Source organism: Castor canadensis, chromosome 8, assembly GCF_047511655.1.
Source record: "Castor canadensis chromosome 8, mCasCan1.hap1v2, whole genome shotgun sequence".
Taxonomy (NCBI): Eukaryota; Metazoa; Chordata; class Mammalia; order Rodentia; family Castoridae; genus Castor; species Castor canadensis.
Window position 1 is genome coordinate 47243698 of NC_133393.1, and position 19564 is coordinate 47263261.

At 38.1% G+C, this 19564-nt stretch overlaps 1 protein-coding gene and 1 pseudogene across 10 annotated transcripts in view; one reads left to right on the forward strand and one right to left on the reverse strand.

Moving 5' to 3' along the window:
* Window positions 1–19564, forward strand: part of Cage1 (cancer antigen 1) — a 40399-nt gene that overhangs the window by 10295 nt on the left and 10540 nt on the right. For 7 of the 10 annotated variants that reach the window (XM_074082939.1, XM_074082938.1, XM_074082933.1 and 4 more), the window contains 7 exons: window positions 144–1202; window positions 4992–5138; window positions 7628–7738; window positions 11311–11391; window positions 11639–11746; window positions 14151–14255; window positions 16231–16301. In XM_074082939.1, the coding sequence (XP_073939040.1) occupies window positions 144–1202; window positions 4992–5138; window positions 7628–7738; window positions 11311–11391; window positions 11639–11746; window positions 14151–14255; window positions 16231–16301 (1682 nt within the window). The other 3 variants (XM_074082935.1, XM_074082941.1, XM_074082940.1) reach the window with 3 other exon arrangements.
* LOC141425601 (large ribosomal subunit protein eL8 pseudogene) lies at window positions 9324–10360 on the reverse strand (annotated as a pseudogene).

A 19564-nucleotide genomic window follows, 5' to 3' on the forward strand; every position in this document is an offset into this window, starting at 1 on the left:
TAGGTATTATTGAAAGTAGGTAGTATTATTGTTATTTTGTAACTGAAGAAACTAGATATAAAATTAAAGGCCAGCTCTATCTGTCTCCAAAGCTTCTGATCTCTCTGCTCTTTCATATTTATTTTACTTACCATAATTTATAGATTGAAGTGTCTTCAAAAGAAATACAGAATTCCAGAGAAATTCCTCAGATGTCAGTCAATCACCAGGAGGAAGTCATAGAAGAGGGTGTGGAAAGCCTAGAGATTGCCTCAACTTGGTCTCCAGCAGCCGTCTCCAGGAGTAGAGGAACATCTCAGAATTGCATGCTGCCTGACATGGGGCAAAGCCTTGAAAGTTTACCTCTGGAAGAGGACATGGCTTTAAACGAAGTCTTACAGAAATTAAAGCATACTAACAGAAAGCAGCAAATGCAGATCCAAGACCTCCAGTGTAGGAATGTGCATTTGGAGAAGAAGATTAAAGAACTACAGGTGAAGATCACCAAAAAGCACGTGTTTGTTGACATCATAAATAAACTAAAGGAGAATATTGAAGAATTAATTGAAGACAAATATAACATAATCCTAGAAAAGAATGGTATTAACAAGAAATTGCAGAATTTGCAAGAGATTTTAGCTAATGCCCATAAACACCATCAGGAATCCAGGAAAGAAAAGGAAACCTTACAGATCCAACTTAAAAAGCTCAAGGTCAATTGCATTCGTTTACAGGAAAGGTACATTACTGAAATGCAACAAAAAACCATATCTGTAAATCAGTGTATAGAGATGGACAAAACTTTGTGCAAGAAAGAAGAAGAGATAGAAAGGCTGCAGCAACTCAAAGAAGAATTGGAGACGGCCACCACCTCTGCTTTGGACTTGTTGAAAAGAGAAAAAGAGGCCCGAGAACAAGAGTTCTTGTCTTTACAGGAGGAATTTCAGAAACATGAAAAGGAAAACTTGAAAGAAAGACGGAAATTGAAATCAAAAGTTGAGAAATTGATCGCTCAAGTTAAAAATTTGTTACTCACATGTGAAAATGAAAGGGCTAAGAATACAAAACTTCAGCAGCAGATAGACGAAGTGAAAAATGAAAATGCAGAACTTCAGCATCAGCATCAGGTTGTAAGGAATGAGGAGCAAAATTGTGTCCCTAAGTTTGAGATATCTCAGTTTAAGGAGCAATTAGAGGAAGTAATGGAGCCATATGTTACCAAGGTATTGATGTAAATTTGATTTTTTTAGGAAGTGGGACTGCGGTTTGAACTCAGGGCTTGATGCTTGCAAAGCAGGTACTCTACCACCAGTCTATTTTCTTTGGAAAAAAAAATTCTTTTTTTTGCGGTACTGGGTTTTGAACTCAGGGCCTCACGCTTGCTAGGCAGGTGCTGTACCAGTTGAGCCACTCTGCCAGCTAATTGTTGGGCCTTGGAAAAAAAAAATTTTTTTTGGTACTGGCCACTAGTCCATTTTCCTCTAGTTATTCTGGAGATGAGACCTTGTGAACCATTTGCCCTGGCTTGCCTGTAATCTCAAACCTCCTAAGTAACTAGGATTACAGGTGTGAACCACCAGTGCCTTGTTTAAGATTCTTAATCTTTAATAAAATTCCAAAGTTTCCAGTAGTCTGACATGGCACTCACATATACTTGTTTGTAGAAAGAATTGTCAACCAAAACAGAAACAGAAAGGAAAATGTACCACAGATTTGGAGAAGTTTCTTTTGTTCATGGGCACTCTATAGATTAATAATTCTTTTTTCTTTTTTTTTTTACATTGACATGAATTTTAGGATTGGTTTTTCTAGTTCTATAGAGAATGTCATTGAAATTTTGGTGAGGATGGCATAGAATCGATAGATTGCTTTTAGTAATATGACCAGTTTCACACTATTAATTATGCCTATAGGTAAACATGGGAAGTCCTTCATATAATAGTAGATCAGTAATTCTTGACTGCTTGTGATTCTTTTGGTTGAGTTGACAATTAACCTGAGAATTCTGTGGATTACCCATGCCCAATCCTCTGAAGCATCTCGCAGAGTTACCTATGAGAAAGGATTTTCTAAATGTACCTCTCAACCTTATTTAGTAATAAACTAAATGATAATTGCATATTTGATTTGCAAGGTAAAGCAAAACTCTGTTGTAGCATATGTTAGTTTTGTAAATTATAAAGCATCAGGACCTCATCTCAGTGTGTTTGAAGAGGTTGCAGCTTTTTAATATCTGTAGTTCAGAAAAATTGTTTTGCAACCAAGAACCTGAAAGTGCCTTCAGAAAGGGATAATTTTCATAAGCCAGCACTTACCTATTTTGTAGACATTCCTGATAGTATATGAATATAACTAAGTATAGTAAAATCTTATTAATTCTGACAACTTAGAAAGGTAATCTGAATGAGAAAAATGTACAAGTTTGTTTTCATACATTTGTTACAATAACTAGAACTGAACTGACAGGTTGCCTTGAAATGTCCTTAGTGGAGTCTCATGATTCTATAATCAGAGTAAGAATTGTTTGCAAGTAAATAATTATATTTTAATGATTCTTTGGAAAGAATGGAACATTATTCCATGTTTTAAAAATTCTAAGATCTGTCAGGTTTGCTGGTACACACTGTGATCCCCAGCACTCAGGAGGTTGAGACAGGAGGATTGCGATTTCAAGGTCCGCCTCAGCTACATGAGACACTGTCTCCAAAAAAAAAAAAAAACCAAAAATCTAAGATCTCGCTAAGTATTATCTAATGCAGTGATTCTCAAACTTAGAGTACATCAGCATGACCTGGAGGGCTTATTAACTGGGTACAGAATACTGGACTCTACCACAGAGTTTCCATTCAGTAGGTTTGAGATGGGACTTGAAAACATGCACTTTTAGCAAGATCCTAGGTCTTGTTGATGCTGCTAGTTCAGGGGCCACCCTTTGAGAATCACTGATTTTAGTAGAGATGTCCTTAAGTTTAGCTCCTAACCAAATCATGATAACTTTTGAATTGGTAAGCTCTGAATAAATTAGTTTATAGAGGTTTAACATGGCACATATTTTTCTTTTTTTTTTCTGTGTACATTTCTTTTTTTTATTTTATTTTATTATTCATATGTGCATACAAGGCTTGCGTCATTTCTCCCCCCTGCCCCCACCCCCTCCCTTACCACCCACTCTGCCCCCTCCCTCTCCCCCACACCCCCTCAATACCCAGCAGAAACTATTTTGCCCTTATTTCTAATTTTGTTGTAGAGAGAGTATAAGCAATAATAGGAAGGAACAAGGGTTTTTGCTGGTTGAGATAAGGATAGCTATACAGGGAGTTGACTCACATTAATTTCCTGTGCGTGTGTGTTACCTTCTAGGTTAATTCTTTTTTATCTAACCTTTTCTCTAGTTCCTGGTCCCCTTCTCCTATTGGCCTCAGTTGCTTTTAAGGTATCTGCTTTAGTTTCTCTGCATTAAGGGCAACAAATGCTAGCTAATTTTTTAGGTGTCTTACCTATCCTCACCCCTCCCTGTGTGCTCTCGCTTTTATCATGTGCTCAAAGACCAATCCCATTGTTGTGTTTGCCCTTGATCTAATGTCCACATATGAGGGAGAACATATGATTTTTGGTCTTTTGGGCCAGGCTAACCTCACTCAGAATGATGTTCTCCAATTCCATCCATTTACCAGCGAATGATAACATTTCGTTCTTCTTCATGGCTGCATAGAATTCCATTGTGTATAGATACCACATTTTCTTAATCCATTCGTCAGTGGTGGGGCATCTTGGCTGTTTCCATAACTTGACTATTGTGAATAGAACATATTTTTTCTTCAGCATTCTTTTGAAAAAGTGAAGTTCCTTGGTTTATCTTGACTAAAGAATTTAATATCCCCAAATTAATACTCATCTTTTAGTTGTGCTTTTCACTTACTCTAGGTCCATTTTCTCAAACTATGATTTGAAAATATCTGAAGCTAAAAGTATTTCCATAATAATACAAGATTATTGCCACTGAGTGTGGTGGCACACTCCTGCCATCCCAGCTGTTTGTGAGGCTGAGGCAGGAGAATTGTAAGTTTGAGGCCAACCTAGACAACTTAATGAGACCCTATCCCAAAATAAAATTTATAAAATTTATACACTGGGGTTCAGTGTAGAGCACTTGCCCACCATGTGTGAGGTCCTGAGTTTGATTCCCAGTACTAAAAAAAAGAAAGGCATTTTGCCTTTTCCATACTCAATTTTTTGGAAGAGTAGAGTTAAGCTGGGTGCTAGTGGCTCACACCTGTAATCCTAGCTACTCAGTAGGTAGAAATCAGGAGGATCGTGGTTTGAAGCCAGCCCCAGGCAAATAGTTGGCAAGACCCTACCTCGAAAAAAGCCATCACAAAAAAGGGCTGGTAGAGTGGCTCAAGGTGTACTCCCTGAGTTCAAACCCTAGTACCACAAAAAACAAAAAGCAAACCCCCAAAAAATAACAGTACAGTTGAGTTTTCCAGAAGCTATGTAGCTATGTGACATGTGGTGATGTAATTTAATTGCCCTCATGACTGATGAAATTTGTGAGGCAAATAATGAGAATCTAGCTGTTTTCATAAATGCAGCATTAAAAATACTTATAAAAATGGGCTTAGGTCAGTGATAGAGTGCTTGCTTATCATACACAAGGCATTGGGTTCCATCCCAACCACTATAAAAACAAAATGCAAAAATATAAACAATGCTATTATTTTCATTTATTTATTCTGGAAAAGTTAATTTTAATTAAAATTTTATTTATGTTGACACATAATGGATTTGTTTTTAGCTATTTGAATTAGTAAACAAATATTCTCAGTTATAATTCTTAATACAGTAAACACTGATAGCTGTAATCTCCATGAACAAAAAGTTTTTAGGGTCCTCAATAATTTTTAAGAGGGAAAAAGTTTGAGAATCACTGCTCAAAGTTTCAGAGTGGTATTTTATTTAGCGCTGTACTTAAAATGCTTTTGTTGTGACAAGTCTGAATTGTATACATGTAGGGTACAAAGAGGATGCATTCTAATTTGCTCCTGAATTGCTCACCTTGTGAAGAAAACAGCTTGAGTCCTCCTGCTGTGAAGAAAACTCAGCTGACCTCCAGAATTCAGAGTCTTCTGGCTCTGGTGGTAGGACTTCTTACATGTCAGGTAATTTTTAAAAATCTGATACTTTAGTAGAGGTGGGAATAAATATTGGGGTTGGACTAAACTGAGAGAGACAATAAAATATGACAGAATTAAGTTACAGAAGTAAAAAAGTAGAAGACAAAATACAGGCCTCTAAACCAGCCAGTCAGTTCTTCCTTTCTGCTGCTGCTTACTGTTCATCTTTCTTCAACATCCAATTCCCACAAGTCTACAGTAAGATAAAATACAATAAGTGAATAGTATGGCAAGGTATAAAAGTGAAGAGATCAACATCAAGTGAGCTCCTTCATGTAGTACTTTTGTATTTCAGAGCAAATGTCTTATATTCTGGGTCAGTCTGCTCCTGGTGATTAGTGATTATTCACACACACAGACACACACACATTTTTTTTTTTTTTTTACAATAGTAGGGACTGAACCCAAGACCTGCACATTCTAGGCAAGTGCTCTGCCACTTCAGCTACTCTTTTGTTTTGTATTTTGTTTTTGTTTTTTGAGACAGGATCTTGATAACTTTGCCCTGACTGATCTTAAACTGGAGATCCTCTTGCCTCTGTCTCCTGAGTAACTAGACTTCCAGGCATGTGCTGCTGTGTCTGACTGGATTATTAATGACTGGATCATATTAATGAGTTATTTACTTAATCTAAAAAAATAGTTTTGGGACAGTGGGAGCAGTATACATTACTAGAATGAAAAATTAAACCCTGCATGAATTTCAGAAGTTGAGGCAGGAGGATCATGAGTTCCGTTTCTTCAGAAAACGGAAAAAAAAGAAAAAGAAAAAGTGAGAGAAAAATAAAGTGTCAGATGAGACGAGTTCAAATTCTGACTTCATCACTTTCTGACTGTATGACTTGGCCAAATAACTTTATTTTTCTCAGCCTTAGTTTCCTTGTCTTAAATAAGGAAATGATATTTGCTGCTTGCTGTACTACATTTAATGAGAAAACATATGAAAGGGTATGTACCTAATGGATTTTCAAATTAACTCACTCTTTCCCTTCTATTAATGAATATTTCATACATCTTAAGTACAGTAAGTCCGAGCTGAAATTTGGGGGCATAGTTTTGCCGTGTTCCTGATTCAAGACAAATTCTATTTCTATTTTGTTTAGCTAAAAAAGTTATTCAACACTGTTATGTGCTGGGTACTAAAAACCAGGCTAAGCATTTCAGAGATCACAAACTCGTAGCTTCATTTTTAAATATTTGAAATTAAATATGGCACAGAGTCTTCTTCGTTGCACACTTTTTCACACCCTCCCCCTCTTCCAGCATTTGCTTGTTTGCTTGGGTTTCTCCTGTCTCATGATAACTGCTCTTCAAAGTCTTATTTACTCACTAATGCTTCTTTACCAGACTTTTTTTTTGGAAGGGAGCAGACAGTAATAGGATTTAAACTCAGGGCCTCATGTTTGCTAGACAGGCACTGACCTACTTAAGCCACATCCCTACTCCTTTTTCTTTTAGATATTTTTTGAATAGAGTTTCACATTTTTGCTCAGGGCTCATCTGGACCACCATCCTCCTATTTATACCTCTTGCACAGCTGAGATGACAGGCGTATGCCACCATACCCAACTTATTGGTTGAGATGGGATCTTACTAACTTTTTGTCCCAGCTATTCTCAAACCTCTGTCCGCCCAGTCTCTGCCTCCTGAGTAGCTGGGATTACAGGTATGAGCCACCTCCCAAACAAATGTTATCTGTTTGCCTATTCGGTATCTCCCACTATAAATATGACTTTCAATATCAGAGACTTAGTATGTTGTATGTCTAGTTGCTAATAAAGAGTTAAGATCATGATGGTCTCAGCAAGCATTTTCTTAATTCCTGACCTATCCTTGGAGGCATTTACATCTATTGTCCCTGATATTTATGAATTAGCTCATTCAGTCCTTAACCCATTCTTTATCTTATTAAGCTTTTTTATTTAACTCAAGAAAGAAAAGCAAACCTTAGAATAGTTAGGCTTCTTGTCCAAAGTCTCATATATGGTTAAGTGACAACTCAAATGTAAGCCCTTGCAGTTTTGACCGCCAGGTTATATTGGTATAATTTACTTCATTCTGGTACATTTGAAATAGCTAGAGTTTTAGTAGTCTTGAGGATGTCTAATTATTCTGGTGTCATATATAGCAGTTTTTCCAAAATTTGGATTTGTAAATGACTAGGCTACATGTGAATTCATACGCATGCATAGTTATTATATGTGGGTATTATCATCTTGACAGTTAAACTAATCTGTCCCAATAACAACTTATGTACAAGCGTGAATCTATATGAGATCTTTCTTTAACATGTGAATCCATATGAGATCTTTTCTTGACATCTTTAGGAGATGTCGAGGGTATTTAAAGAATGGAGTTCAATACGACTTTTTCTCCTTCGGTTTGGCCACTTATTTCAGAGGGGAGATTGTTTCATTTGCATTTTAGCTTTATGGAAAATCTTTTAATCTAACTTCTCAAACTGTTGCTCTTAGGACATCACCAATTGCGATGCTGAACATTTCAAAGAAAGTGAAAAAGCTAGTGACATAATGCTGCAAAAATTGAAGAGTTTTCAGCTTAGGAAGAAAGATTTAGATAAAGAGGTACTATATTCTTTATTCTAAAAATTGTATCAATTTAGTTTAAATATATAAAGTGTGACAGAGAAGTCACTCCTACAACTTGGATTCATTTAAGAATTGTTTTGGGGAACCAGATTTGCTTTACTATGCCCCTTGCTAAGTAGGTATATTTCCAATATTTGGGTCATTTTATAATTTACATTTATGTTGGAAATTCTCATATACATTCTAAAGAAATGGTATGACTATTTTTTCACTTTTGCATGGCACATAATCTTGGAATAATAGAAGCATTGAGGACAAATAATTTTATTTCTCAGAAGAACAGTAAGAGCATAAATTCCTGTAACAGTGTGGCCAAATATCTGTCATAAACAACTTAAAGGGAGGAACTATTTATTTTGGCTCACAGTTTCAGAGGGTTCAGTCCATTGTCACTTGTGTTTCTGGGCCCATGGTGAGGTAGAATATTATGGCAATGGGAGCATGTGGATGAAGAGGCTGCTTACCTCATGGCAGCCAGAAAGAAAGGGAGGAGAATACAGGAAGGACTAGGGCAAGATATAGCCTCTCCAGGACATAGAAGAAGGTCACTAGGGAGTGACATCCTCCAAATAGGCTCCACCTCTGATCTTTCTTTTATAATCTCTTAATAATGCCTTCATATGATAAATCCATCAATGGATTAATCCATTCATTAGATTAGAGCCCTCGTGAGCTAATCATCTCTGGAAATGCCCTCACATACACCTGTAGAGATGTGCTTTACTGCTCTCCTAGGCATTTCTCAATCTAATCAAGTTGACAATTAAGATTAATCTTCATAGTGAACTTTTCTTCTCTCTCCCCCTCCCTCTCCTTCTTTCCCTCCCTCCCTTCTTCCCTCTTCCTTCTCTCTCTCTGTCTCTCTTTCTGGCAGTACAGGAAACTGAACTCAGGGCCTCAGGCTTGCTAGACAGGCACCCTACCACTTGAACCACTCTACCACCCTAAAGCTTATTTAATTACTCTTTTTGATGTGATGTAGAGATGAGGATAAAATTAAGAGATCAAATTAAATAGGAAAGGTGATAACAGGATGTTAAATTGTGCCATTTTTCATCTGAGAGAAATACAGATATGACAACTTTATCTGGCCAAGGGAATAAAATACTGAAGTCTAGAATCTTGGATACTAACAAGATTAATTTTGGACTGCTTCTCTGAACTGATGTGGATAGAAAAGATGTTGCAGGTATTCTGGGGAATCTCTTGTTTTCTAGTTAGCCTGTAGATAAAAGCATCAAGGAATAAGCATAGCCATCCACAAGAACTCTGGCCTCTTCTATAACCCACCCCTTCAAACATAAACCTGAATGAGGATGTTACAAAAATAGAATTTCCTTTGGTTAATTTCTGTGTAATTTCTGAAATACTGACAAATGGCATGACATGGTATCTGCAGTTTGGTTCAGTGAAGGGGGAAGGAAGGGGAGGAAATGAGAAGACAGTGATTGGGGATTTAAATGATACAAGGTTGACCATTAGTTGTTTTGTGTGTGTGCGTGTGTGTGTGTGTGTGGACAGTTTTTATTATTTTTAGTATAGAAAACTCAACAGTGTACATTTAACCCAGGTTAGTGATGAGCTCTTTAGCCCTTATCTTTTCTAGCTCCACAATGACAGCCACAGATTTTTGGATACAGGATATTGCCTCACCATTGAAGACAGATCTGATCATATCTGTCTTTGTAGTTGGTCCTGATGGCTTCCACTAGTTTAGCCAGAATAGCTCTGTCTTCCCAGCTAATCTGTGTGAAGGCAACAGTGATACATGCATTTCTATGGGCTAGATGTCCAGTCTGAGAGTCCACTGGATGCAGTAGGGGACCACCATCCTGTCACACAGGACAAGCAGGAAGACAACCAGCTCAATGGATTACATGTCATGTGTAGTCACCAAGGTGGTGACAGTATTAACCACCGCTCAAACAATGGGTAGTCTTTTAGCGGGTATATCCCTTTGTCAGCAGCCTTCTTCTCAGCCTGGCCAATGGCCTCTGCTTCTCCTGAGGTGTCTGTACTTGAGGGCCAGCTTGAGCAGCTGGGTAATTGTTTGATGATGCAAGGCTAAGTGAACTGATGAATCTCATGAGGCAACTTCAGGCACTTATAGAGCATTAGTCCTTTGCCTCTGCAACCAGATGTAGTGGAGCCATTTGACAAAGTGGGTGAGATTCCTTTCAGACCAGATGTCCTGTCCAGTACCAAAATTTTTAGACCTTCTCTCAAGTGGCAGATACTACTTTCTTTGTGTCCTGCTTCTTCACAACAGCATACACTGGGGCACCTTCTTCCTCTTGGCCTTCTTTCCTTTTGGTATCTTCTAAGGCTGGAAGAGAGAACCATTATCTGTTAATTGCTAGAGCTGACTGTTACTTAAATGGGGGCTTACTAAAGTTTTCTTGTCTATATTTTTTATTTTTGGTGGTACCGGGGTTTGATCTTAGGGCCTTTCACTTGCTAGGCAGGTGTTCTACCACTTGAACCATTCCGCCAGCCTCTATTTTTTTAAATATTGGAAATATTTCATAATAAAAACTCAGAAATATTTTGTGTAGCACACTATCTCACTGGTATTTGGAGAGTTTGAATATCAAACATTAAAATCTGTTATGCAAAAGGAACAAATAAGATGTAATTATGAATTACATCTCAACAAAATTGGCTTATTTTGGGAGGGGTGTTGGGCTACACCTCAACCTGGCTTTTTATTTTCCTTAAAGAAGAATTTTAGAGGTGGGTACCAGTGGCTCACACCTATAATCATAGCTACGCAGGAGGCAGAGATCAGGAGGATCACGATTCAAGGGCAGCCTGGGCAAATAGTTCGCCAGACCCTATCTTGAAAATATCCAACACAAAAAAGGGCTGAAGGAGTGGCTCAAGAGGTAGAGCATCTTTCTAGCAAGCACAAGGCCCTGAGTTCAAATCTCAATACTGCCAAAAGAAAGAAAAGAAAAAAAGAATTTTAGGCTAGGTATGTAGCTGAGTGGTAGACATAGGGTTGATTCCTAGCACAGCAAAATAAATAAATAAATAAAATAACATGAGTATAATAACAGCTGAATATTAGCATGAGCCCCGCAAGACCACTCCAGGTTTGATGATTTGTTAAGGACTTCATCCCCTCTACAGAGAGTTGTGACCACAGGTAGGAAGCATTGTCTACCAGAGAAACTCATTGAGATCCAGGGCTGTTCACCTAGGAGTCCTCTATGTAGCACATACCACAGTTCTGGCCTGAGAAAGCAAGTGCTCAGTTTAAACCACATGCATTGAACAAATAGGTTGGGCACAGTGAGCCATGCATAGCAGGGGATGATGGGAGCCCTCCTACAATCCCAGGTCCAAGAAGACTTGCTAGCAGGCCTTGCTAAGCATAGCACCCAGGCCTGCTGTGGGAGTTCTTTTCCTCAGGAGAGCTATAAAAAAACTGTGCCTTTTGGAGACCAGAGATTGGACTGTTTGGCTTGATAATTTTATCTTAAATTTTATAGAATGTAATTTTATTTCCTCTTCTCTTAAATACAACATGCTTTTATTTTCCTTAGCTACTGAAGCATAAAGACAGAATTACAATGCTTAGAGAATTAATTGCTAATGAAAAAGCATTTCAAGATCACATGTTTGAGGTGAGTCTAACGTTTGTTATGTATTGTCTTTAACATACAAAAATACAATTTCAGATGTTTATGCTCTTGGTAAATTTATTGAAGTCCTTTTAGTTCTAAGTACTCTTTAGTCCTTTGTACTACTGTGATTTGGGTCACACATCACTCAAATCATTTCTTTGATCTTTGAATCAATAAAGTATCTACTGTCAAATGTTATAAGGGAGCTATCAGTATTGAAAATGAGCACAAATGTATCTAATCTTAGGTCACAGATTTTGATTCAAATGAAGCCAAGAATGTCAGAGATGTACCTGTCTTACTGGCAGCCAAACTGGATAAGTACCACAATCTAAATGAGGAGCTTGATTTCTTGGTAAGAAAGACCTTTTGTTGCTTTGTTACCATCTTCATACCCACAGTATTTTATTAGCAAGTTTAAGAAATTATCAACCTTCAAGAAATTTGCTTACCAAGTGTCGTGGTCCATGCCTGTAATCCCAGTTGCTTGGGAAGCAGGTATCACTAGGATTGTGGTTTGAGGCCAGCCCAGGGAAAAGGTTAGCAAGACCCCATCTCAATAACCAAGCTAGTATGCATACTGGTGTATACTATCTGTAATCCCAGGTGTGTGGGAAGCATAGGTAGAAAGATTGTAGTGCAAGGCCAGTCCTTGGCAAAAAGCATGAGATCCTATCCAAAAAATTAACTAAAGCAAAAAAGGGCTGGGGGCCTGACTAAAGTGGCAAGCATGAGGCCCTGGGTTCAAACCCCAGTATCACCCTCTCCAAAATGCAGAAACCAAAAATACATGCTGTTTTTCATCATGGATAAAGTATATTTATATTATTGCATATGCTGCCATAATAGTTGTGTACAATACCCATGATTGGGAAATAACTCTCATAGTCTACCTCAAGTGGCATGAGAAGATAAAAGCAGAGAATATAAGAAAAATACATTTAACTGGATGCCAGAGACCCATGCCTGTAATCCTAGCTACTCAGGAGGCAGAGGTCAAATAGATTGAGGTTCTAAGCCAGCCTGAGCACGAAAATACACAACACAGGGCTGGTGGAATGGCTCAAGTGGTAGAGCACCTGCCTAGCAAGTGTGAGGCCCTGAGTTCAAACCCCAGTACCACCACCAAAAAAAAAAAAAAAAAAGAAAATGCCCAACACAAAAAAGGGCTGGTGGAGTGGCTCAAGTGGTAGAGGACCTGGGTTCAAACCCCAGTTCTGAGAAAAACAAAAACAACAACACAAAGATATATTGTAAACAAATATGTGTCATAGTGAATTCCCCTGTACAACTATTATATACTAATAAATTTAAAAAGAAAAGGTCTGAGAAGATGAAAAATCCTAACTACCTTGATTTTTGTCATTACAGATTGTGTATGTATCAAATTGTCACACTGTAATGCATAAATATGTATAATTAAAGAAGGAGGAAGGAAGGAAAGAAGAGAGAGGAAGGAAAAAAGAAAAGGAAAGAAAAAAAAGAGGAAGGAAGCAAGCAAGCTGTAATTTCTGCAGCAATTTTGCTTTACCACTGCATCTTGTAGAGTACTTCGTTACAGACACATGTATATTTAAAATATTGCAACATTGAAAGTCATTAAATGAATGGGAAAACTTCTGTAGTTTTTCTTTTATTACTGCTTTGAAAATTAAAGAAACTTCTATGGGAACTTGAGAATAAACTTTCCTGATAATCCTAGGTGCCACTTTTAGAAACACAGTTTTATTTTTTTGCATGGTATGGGGATTGAATCCAGGACCTTGCACATACTAGGAAAGTGCTGTACCCCTGAGCTAGAAACAACTTTTTTAGTTAATTTTTTGAGGTACTGTCATTTGAACTCAGAGCTTCATGCTCTCTAGGTAGGTGCTCTAACACTTCAGCCATAGCCCCAGTCCTTTTTGCTCTGATTATTTGGAGATAGGGTCTTAGTTTTTTGGCCCAGGCCAGCCTGGATTGCAATCCCCCATCGCTGAGATGATAGGCATGTGCCCCCGATGTTTTTAACCATTGAGATGGGGTCTTGGAAACTTTTTTCCCTTGGATGACCTGAAACTGCGATCCTCCCAATCTCAGCCTCCCAAGTAGCTTGGAATGCAGGTATGCACCACTGTGCCCAGCTATTACAGATTGAGATGGGGGTCTTGGAAACTTTTTTGCCCAGATTGGCCTTGAACCACAGTTCTCCTGGTCTCAGCCTCCCAAGTAGCTAGGATTACATCTGTGAGCCATCAGCACTAGGCACAATTTTTAATTTTCATTGTTTTCTTGCTTAAAAACAAAACAGAAAAAGAACCATAGACCAGAACATGAACCACATTAAGCCAAATCTTACTAAAAAACCGAAAAACTGGAAGTCATTTATTGTCATTTATTCTGGGGTGAATGCCTCTCAGACTTGCACATGCACCATCAAGCACAACATCATGCTTTACTTCAGAGAGAGTCAGATATGTCTGTGCACTGATTGTACAGGAAGAAAGTAGAGAAAACTGGGGGCTGATAAATAGTTATATGCACTAACAGGTGTTTAGTTATTTACAATGCTATTTCATAGTACAAAATATGAGGAAGGATAAAGCTCCATTATAATTCATGGTCATCTGTTCTATTCAGGCTCATAAGCAACTCATGATTCACCTGTGGGACAACTCAGTTTGAGAGACTATTGGACTGAAGTACAGCTTCTGGCCTCGTTTGTTCTTTATGCCCCACAGCATGCATGGTAGTTTCTAGGTTCCTTTGTTTCTCCACAGATTACAAAATTGGGAAGTCTTCTAGAGTCAAAAGAAGACCACTGCCAGAGACTCATTGAAGAGAATGACAAGTATCAAAGACATGTAGGCAGCTTAATAAATAAGGTACAGATTTTCTTACAGAAAAAAAATGCCTTTTGAAAACTATGCCAATATTAAAATAACATAATTCTGGAGCTGAAAAGAATCAGAGGTAAACTTTTTACTTCATAATGGCATTTAAAATGCCCCAATCAGTTCTTTTGCCTGGAAGCTAACAAAGAGCATTGTGTGTGACTACTCATTCTGCTGTAGGCAATGTAAAGTCTTAGTTTTATTCCTTCACTTTCAGGGTAATCCTGCCAAATTAGTGTTGTAGTTTTCTCTTTTAAAACTGCATTAACTTTAGCCACATAGACTACAATCCTTAGTTGATACATGTACCACTGTGTGGAAGACAACTGGGTTTTAGCGACTCACTAGAGTTGTCCATTTTTTGGCACTTTACTTTTTCTGTGTGATGAATAGGCATGTTATAATTCTATTGTTATGCATAGTCATAACCTTAAAATATAAGGAGAGTGTTTTATTTGTTGTAAAATTTTTGTTGATTGTAGTTAAATAATAGAACTTCAATTAAGAAAGAGTAGGAAATACTCTGGAGTTAGTAGGTATAGGTAAAAACTTTCTCAATGAAACCCCAGCAGCACAGCAACTAAGAGATAGCATAGATAAATGGGACCTCATAAAACTAAAAAGCTTCTGTTCATCAAAAGAAATGGTCTCTAAACTGAAGAGAACACCCACAGAGTGGGAGAAAATATTTGCCAATTATACATCAGACAAAGGACTGATAACCAGAATATACAGGGAACTTAAAAAACTAAATTCTCCCAAAACTAATGAACCAATAAAGAAATGGGCATGTGAACTAAACAGAACTTTCTCAAAAGAAGAAATTCAAATGGCCAGAAAACACATGAAAAAATGCTCACCATCTCTAGCAATAAAGGAAATGCAAATTAAAACCACACTAAGATTCCACCTCACCCCTGTTAGAATAGCCATCATCAGCAACACCACCAACAACAGGTGTTGGCGAGGATGCGGGGAAAAAGGAACCCTTTTACACTGTTGGTGGGAATGTAGACTAGTACAACCACTCTGGAAAAAAATTTGGAGGCTACTTAAAAAGATGGACATCGATCTACCATTTGATCCAGCAATACCACTCTTGGGGATATACCCAAAAGACTGTTACTCCAGAGGCACCTGCACATCCATGTTTATTGCGGCACTATTCACAATAGCCAAGTTATGGAAACAGCCAAGATGTCCCACCACTGACGAATGGATTAAGAAAATGTGGTATCTATACACAATGGAATTTTATGCAGCCATGAAGAAGAACGAAATGTTATCATTCGCTGGTAAATGGATGGAATTGGAGAACATCATTCTGAGTGAGGTTAGCCTGGCTCAAAAGACCAAAAATCGTATGTTCTCCCTCATATGTGGACATTAGATCAAGGGCAAACACAACAAGGGGATTGGACTATGAGCACATGATAAAAGCGAGAGCACACAAGGGAGGGGTGAGGATAGGTAAGACACCTAAAAAACTAGCTAGCATTTGTTGCCCTTAACGCAGAGAAACTAAAGCAGATACCTTAAAGCAACTGAGGCCAATAGGAAAAGGGGACCAGGAACTAGAGAAAAGGTTAGATCAAAAAGAATTAACCTAGAAGGTAACACCCACACACAGGAAATCAATGTGAGTCAATGCCCTGTATAGCTATCCTTATCTCAACCAGCAAAACCCCTTGTTCCTTCCTATTATTGCTTATACTCTCTCTACAACAAAATTAGAGATAAGGGCAAAATAGTTTCTGCTGGGTATTGAGGGGGGGAGCGGGAGGGAGCGGAGTGGGTGGTAAGGGAGGGGGTGGGGGCAGGGGGGAGAAATGAACCAAGCCTTGTATGCACACATGAATAATAAAAGAAAAATGAAAAAAAAAAAAAAAAAAAAAAAAAAAAAGAACTTCAATTAAATAAAAATACTAGAATTTATTAAATACTAATTTGGCTTGTTTTACTCAAGGTAACATCATACGAAGAAATTATCAAATGTGCTGACCAAAGGCTTGAAATATCTCATTCTCAGATTGCATAGTAAGTTGATAAAACTTAACTTTTTATTTTGTGACTATTTGCTAATATTTTATATCATTCTCTGGCTTTTAAGTTCTTTTTCTCTGACTCCTAGAGAGAAAAAAAAGGAGAAATGTGTAGTTTCATAAACTCTCACCATTCTTCATTGATGTTGCTGGTATGCTCCATGTCTGGACTACTTGAACAGACTCAGACAGCCAGATTTTCATTTTCCACTCTCTGAGCTCTTTTTAATTTTAAGAAATGATGAAGGAATTAGTATGAAGCATTAACAAATTTTAGAGATGATAATAGTATTTAAGTAAAATAATTTTGCATTGCTTACCATTTATTTGTAAGTCAGGCATGGTGGTTCACACCTGTAATCCCAGAGTTAGGAGATTGAGGCAAGAGGATCATGAGTTTGAGGCCAGCCTGGGCTGCATAGCTAGGCCCTGTCTAAAAAAAAAGAACTTATCCATAAAACGTTATTAAATGAGGGTTGGTGGTTGGCGGTGCTCAATTTTTTTTTTAGTGGGACTGGGGTTTTGAACTCAGGACTCAAGCTTGCAAGGCAGGTACTCTACCACTTCAGCCACACCTCCAGTCCTGGTGGTGCTCAAGTGGTGGAGGAATTACCTAGCAAGAAGCCCTGAGTTCAAACTCTAGTACCACATCCCTCCAAAAGCCCTTAAGTGCACATCAAGTGATGCATGTTCATATTCAGCTCAAGTGCTGGATGAGCCTTCTCATCATAATGAGGTGCAGCCTCAAACACGCCAAAACTCATGTTTCTAGATACTGTGCTTTTCCTCCGATTCATTATCCTCCCTTCTAACATGCTTCCTCCTCTCCCTCCACAATTTCCCGTCCCTGGAGTCTACACATGGAAATTACAGCTCTCCAACCTTGAAAGTTCTCTGTAGGACTGCTTCGCCACAAGGTGAATGTGGTATTGGGCTGGGGGTAGAGCACCGCCTAGCAAGTGTGGGCCCTGAGTTCAAATCCTGGTACAACCAAAAAAAGAAGAAGAAAATGTGGGCATGGGTAGCTTTGAAAGTTTGTTTTTGTTTTTCAGAATGAATAATGATTTTTCATTTTTTTCAGATTAATGTGGGCAAGTTTTAAATGTATAAGGAGAGTGAGAATGTTGTATACTCAAGAGAATTAACACTAGATTCCTCCTCTGCCAATGCTCCATAATCATCAGTTCATGAAATATCAAAATATTGATCAATATCAAGGCCATATTGCTTTACTCCAACTGTTCTATTTTTATTTTTTTGGCAGTTGTGGGGTTTGAATTCAGGCCTCTTGCACTTGTTAGGCAAGTGTTCTTCTAGCACTTGAGCCACACCCACAGTATTTTTTTGCTTCAATTATTGTTCCAGATAGGGTCTCACCTTTTACCTGGGGCAGGCCACTCACTGAGATCTTCTTACTTAGGTCTCTTGCATCACAGGTGTGATGAATCACAAGTGTGCACTGTCACACCTGGCTTGTTTGTTGACATGGCAGTCTTGCTGACTTTTTGCTTGGGCTGGCCTTGAAGCTCAGTCCTCCCAATCTCTGCCAATCAAGTAGCTGGGATCACAGGTAAGAGCCACTACACTCAGTGCTCCAGATGGTTTTGTTTTGTTTTTTGTGGTACTGAGGTTTGGACTGAAGACTTTGCACTTGCTAGACAGGCAGTCTCCCACTTTGAACCAATCTGCCAGCCCCTTTTGCTTTGGTTAATTTTGAGATAGGGTATCACTTTATGCCTGAACTGTCCTGGACTATGATACTCATATTTGTGCTTCCCCTTGTAGCTGGGATTACAGGTAGGAGCCACCGGCTGAGCAGTTTTTTTTTTTAATTGATGAGATGATTCATATGGAAATTGAAAGAATACACCAAAAGAACTCTGAGAAAGAAAGACACAGTGGGAGGGCAAAACTGATTGTAAGACTTTTTATGAAGCAATAATAATAAAAACTTTGTGGCATTTATATAAGAAAAAAAAACAAGATCAATGAAGCAGAATGTAGAGTCCAGTTATAAACCCACACATATACAAATGATTTTATTTTATTTTTTGATGGGACTGGAGTTTGAACTCAGGGCTTTGCACTTGCAAAGCAGACACTCTACCACTTGAGCCACACCTCTAGTCCATTTTGCCTGTGGTGCCCAGCAAAATTTAATTTCTGAGTGCCTGCCTAGAAAGCATAAGACCCTGATTCAAATGACAGTGCTGCAAAAAAAAAAAAAAAAAAGTTAATTTCTTTTTTTTGGTGGGACTGGAGTTTACACTCTGGGCTTTGAGCTTGCTAGCAGGTGCTCTACCACTTGAGCCACACCTCCAGTCTACAAATGATTTTTGTAAAGGTATAAAAGCAGTGAAGTGGAAAAAGGGTAGTCTTTCTAACAAATGATGCTTGAAATAACTAGCTTTTCATTTTCAAAAAAAGTTAACTCATTCACACCATGTACCACACATAAATTAACTCAAAATGTGTAACAGACCTAAGTATAAACACTAATACTGCAACACTTCTAGAAGAATAGATATGACAACATTTCAATGACCTTAAGTAGGCAACAACTTCCTAGACAAGTCCCTAAAAGCATGATCTAGGACTGAGGGGGTGTGGCTGAAGTGGTCCAGTGCTTGCAAGCAATCTTGAGGCCCTGAATTAAATCTCCAATACCACAAAGAAGAAGAAAAGCCTGATCCATACAAGGAATTTTGATAAATCTGACTTTATCAGAATTAAAAACTTCTCTTCAAAAAATCCTGTTGTGACATTAAAAGAATGGATAGAACATATTTGCAAATCATATACATTTGATAAACTACTTTTATTCCGATATGAAGAACTCTCATGGTTCAATAGCATGAAAGCAGACAACCAATACAAATGCACAAAAACTTGAACAGATAATTCACCGAGAAGAAATATGGGTGACAAGCTGAGTGTGATAGTATGTACCTGTATCCCAACACTCAGGAAGCTGAGGTAGGAGGATTGTGAGTTTGAAGCTCACAAATAGTGAGCTTTTACAGTCTGAGCAAGACTGTAAAAACAGAAAGAAGGAAGGAAGATTTGAGTGGCAAATAAGCACTTGAAAAGACGCTCAACATCTCAATGCAAATTAAAAGCACAATTAATATTCACTAAACACCTATTAGTATGCCTGCAATTATGAAGGCTTACCATACCAACTGTCAGGAAGGATTCAATGAAAAATTATATAATACGGACCAACTGCTTTGGAAAACATTTTGGCAGCTTCTTAAG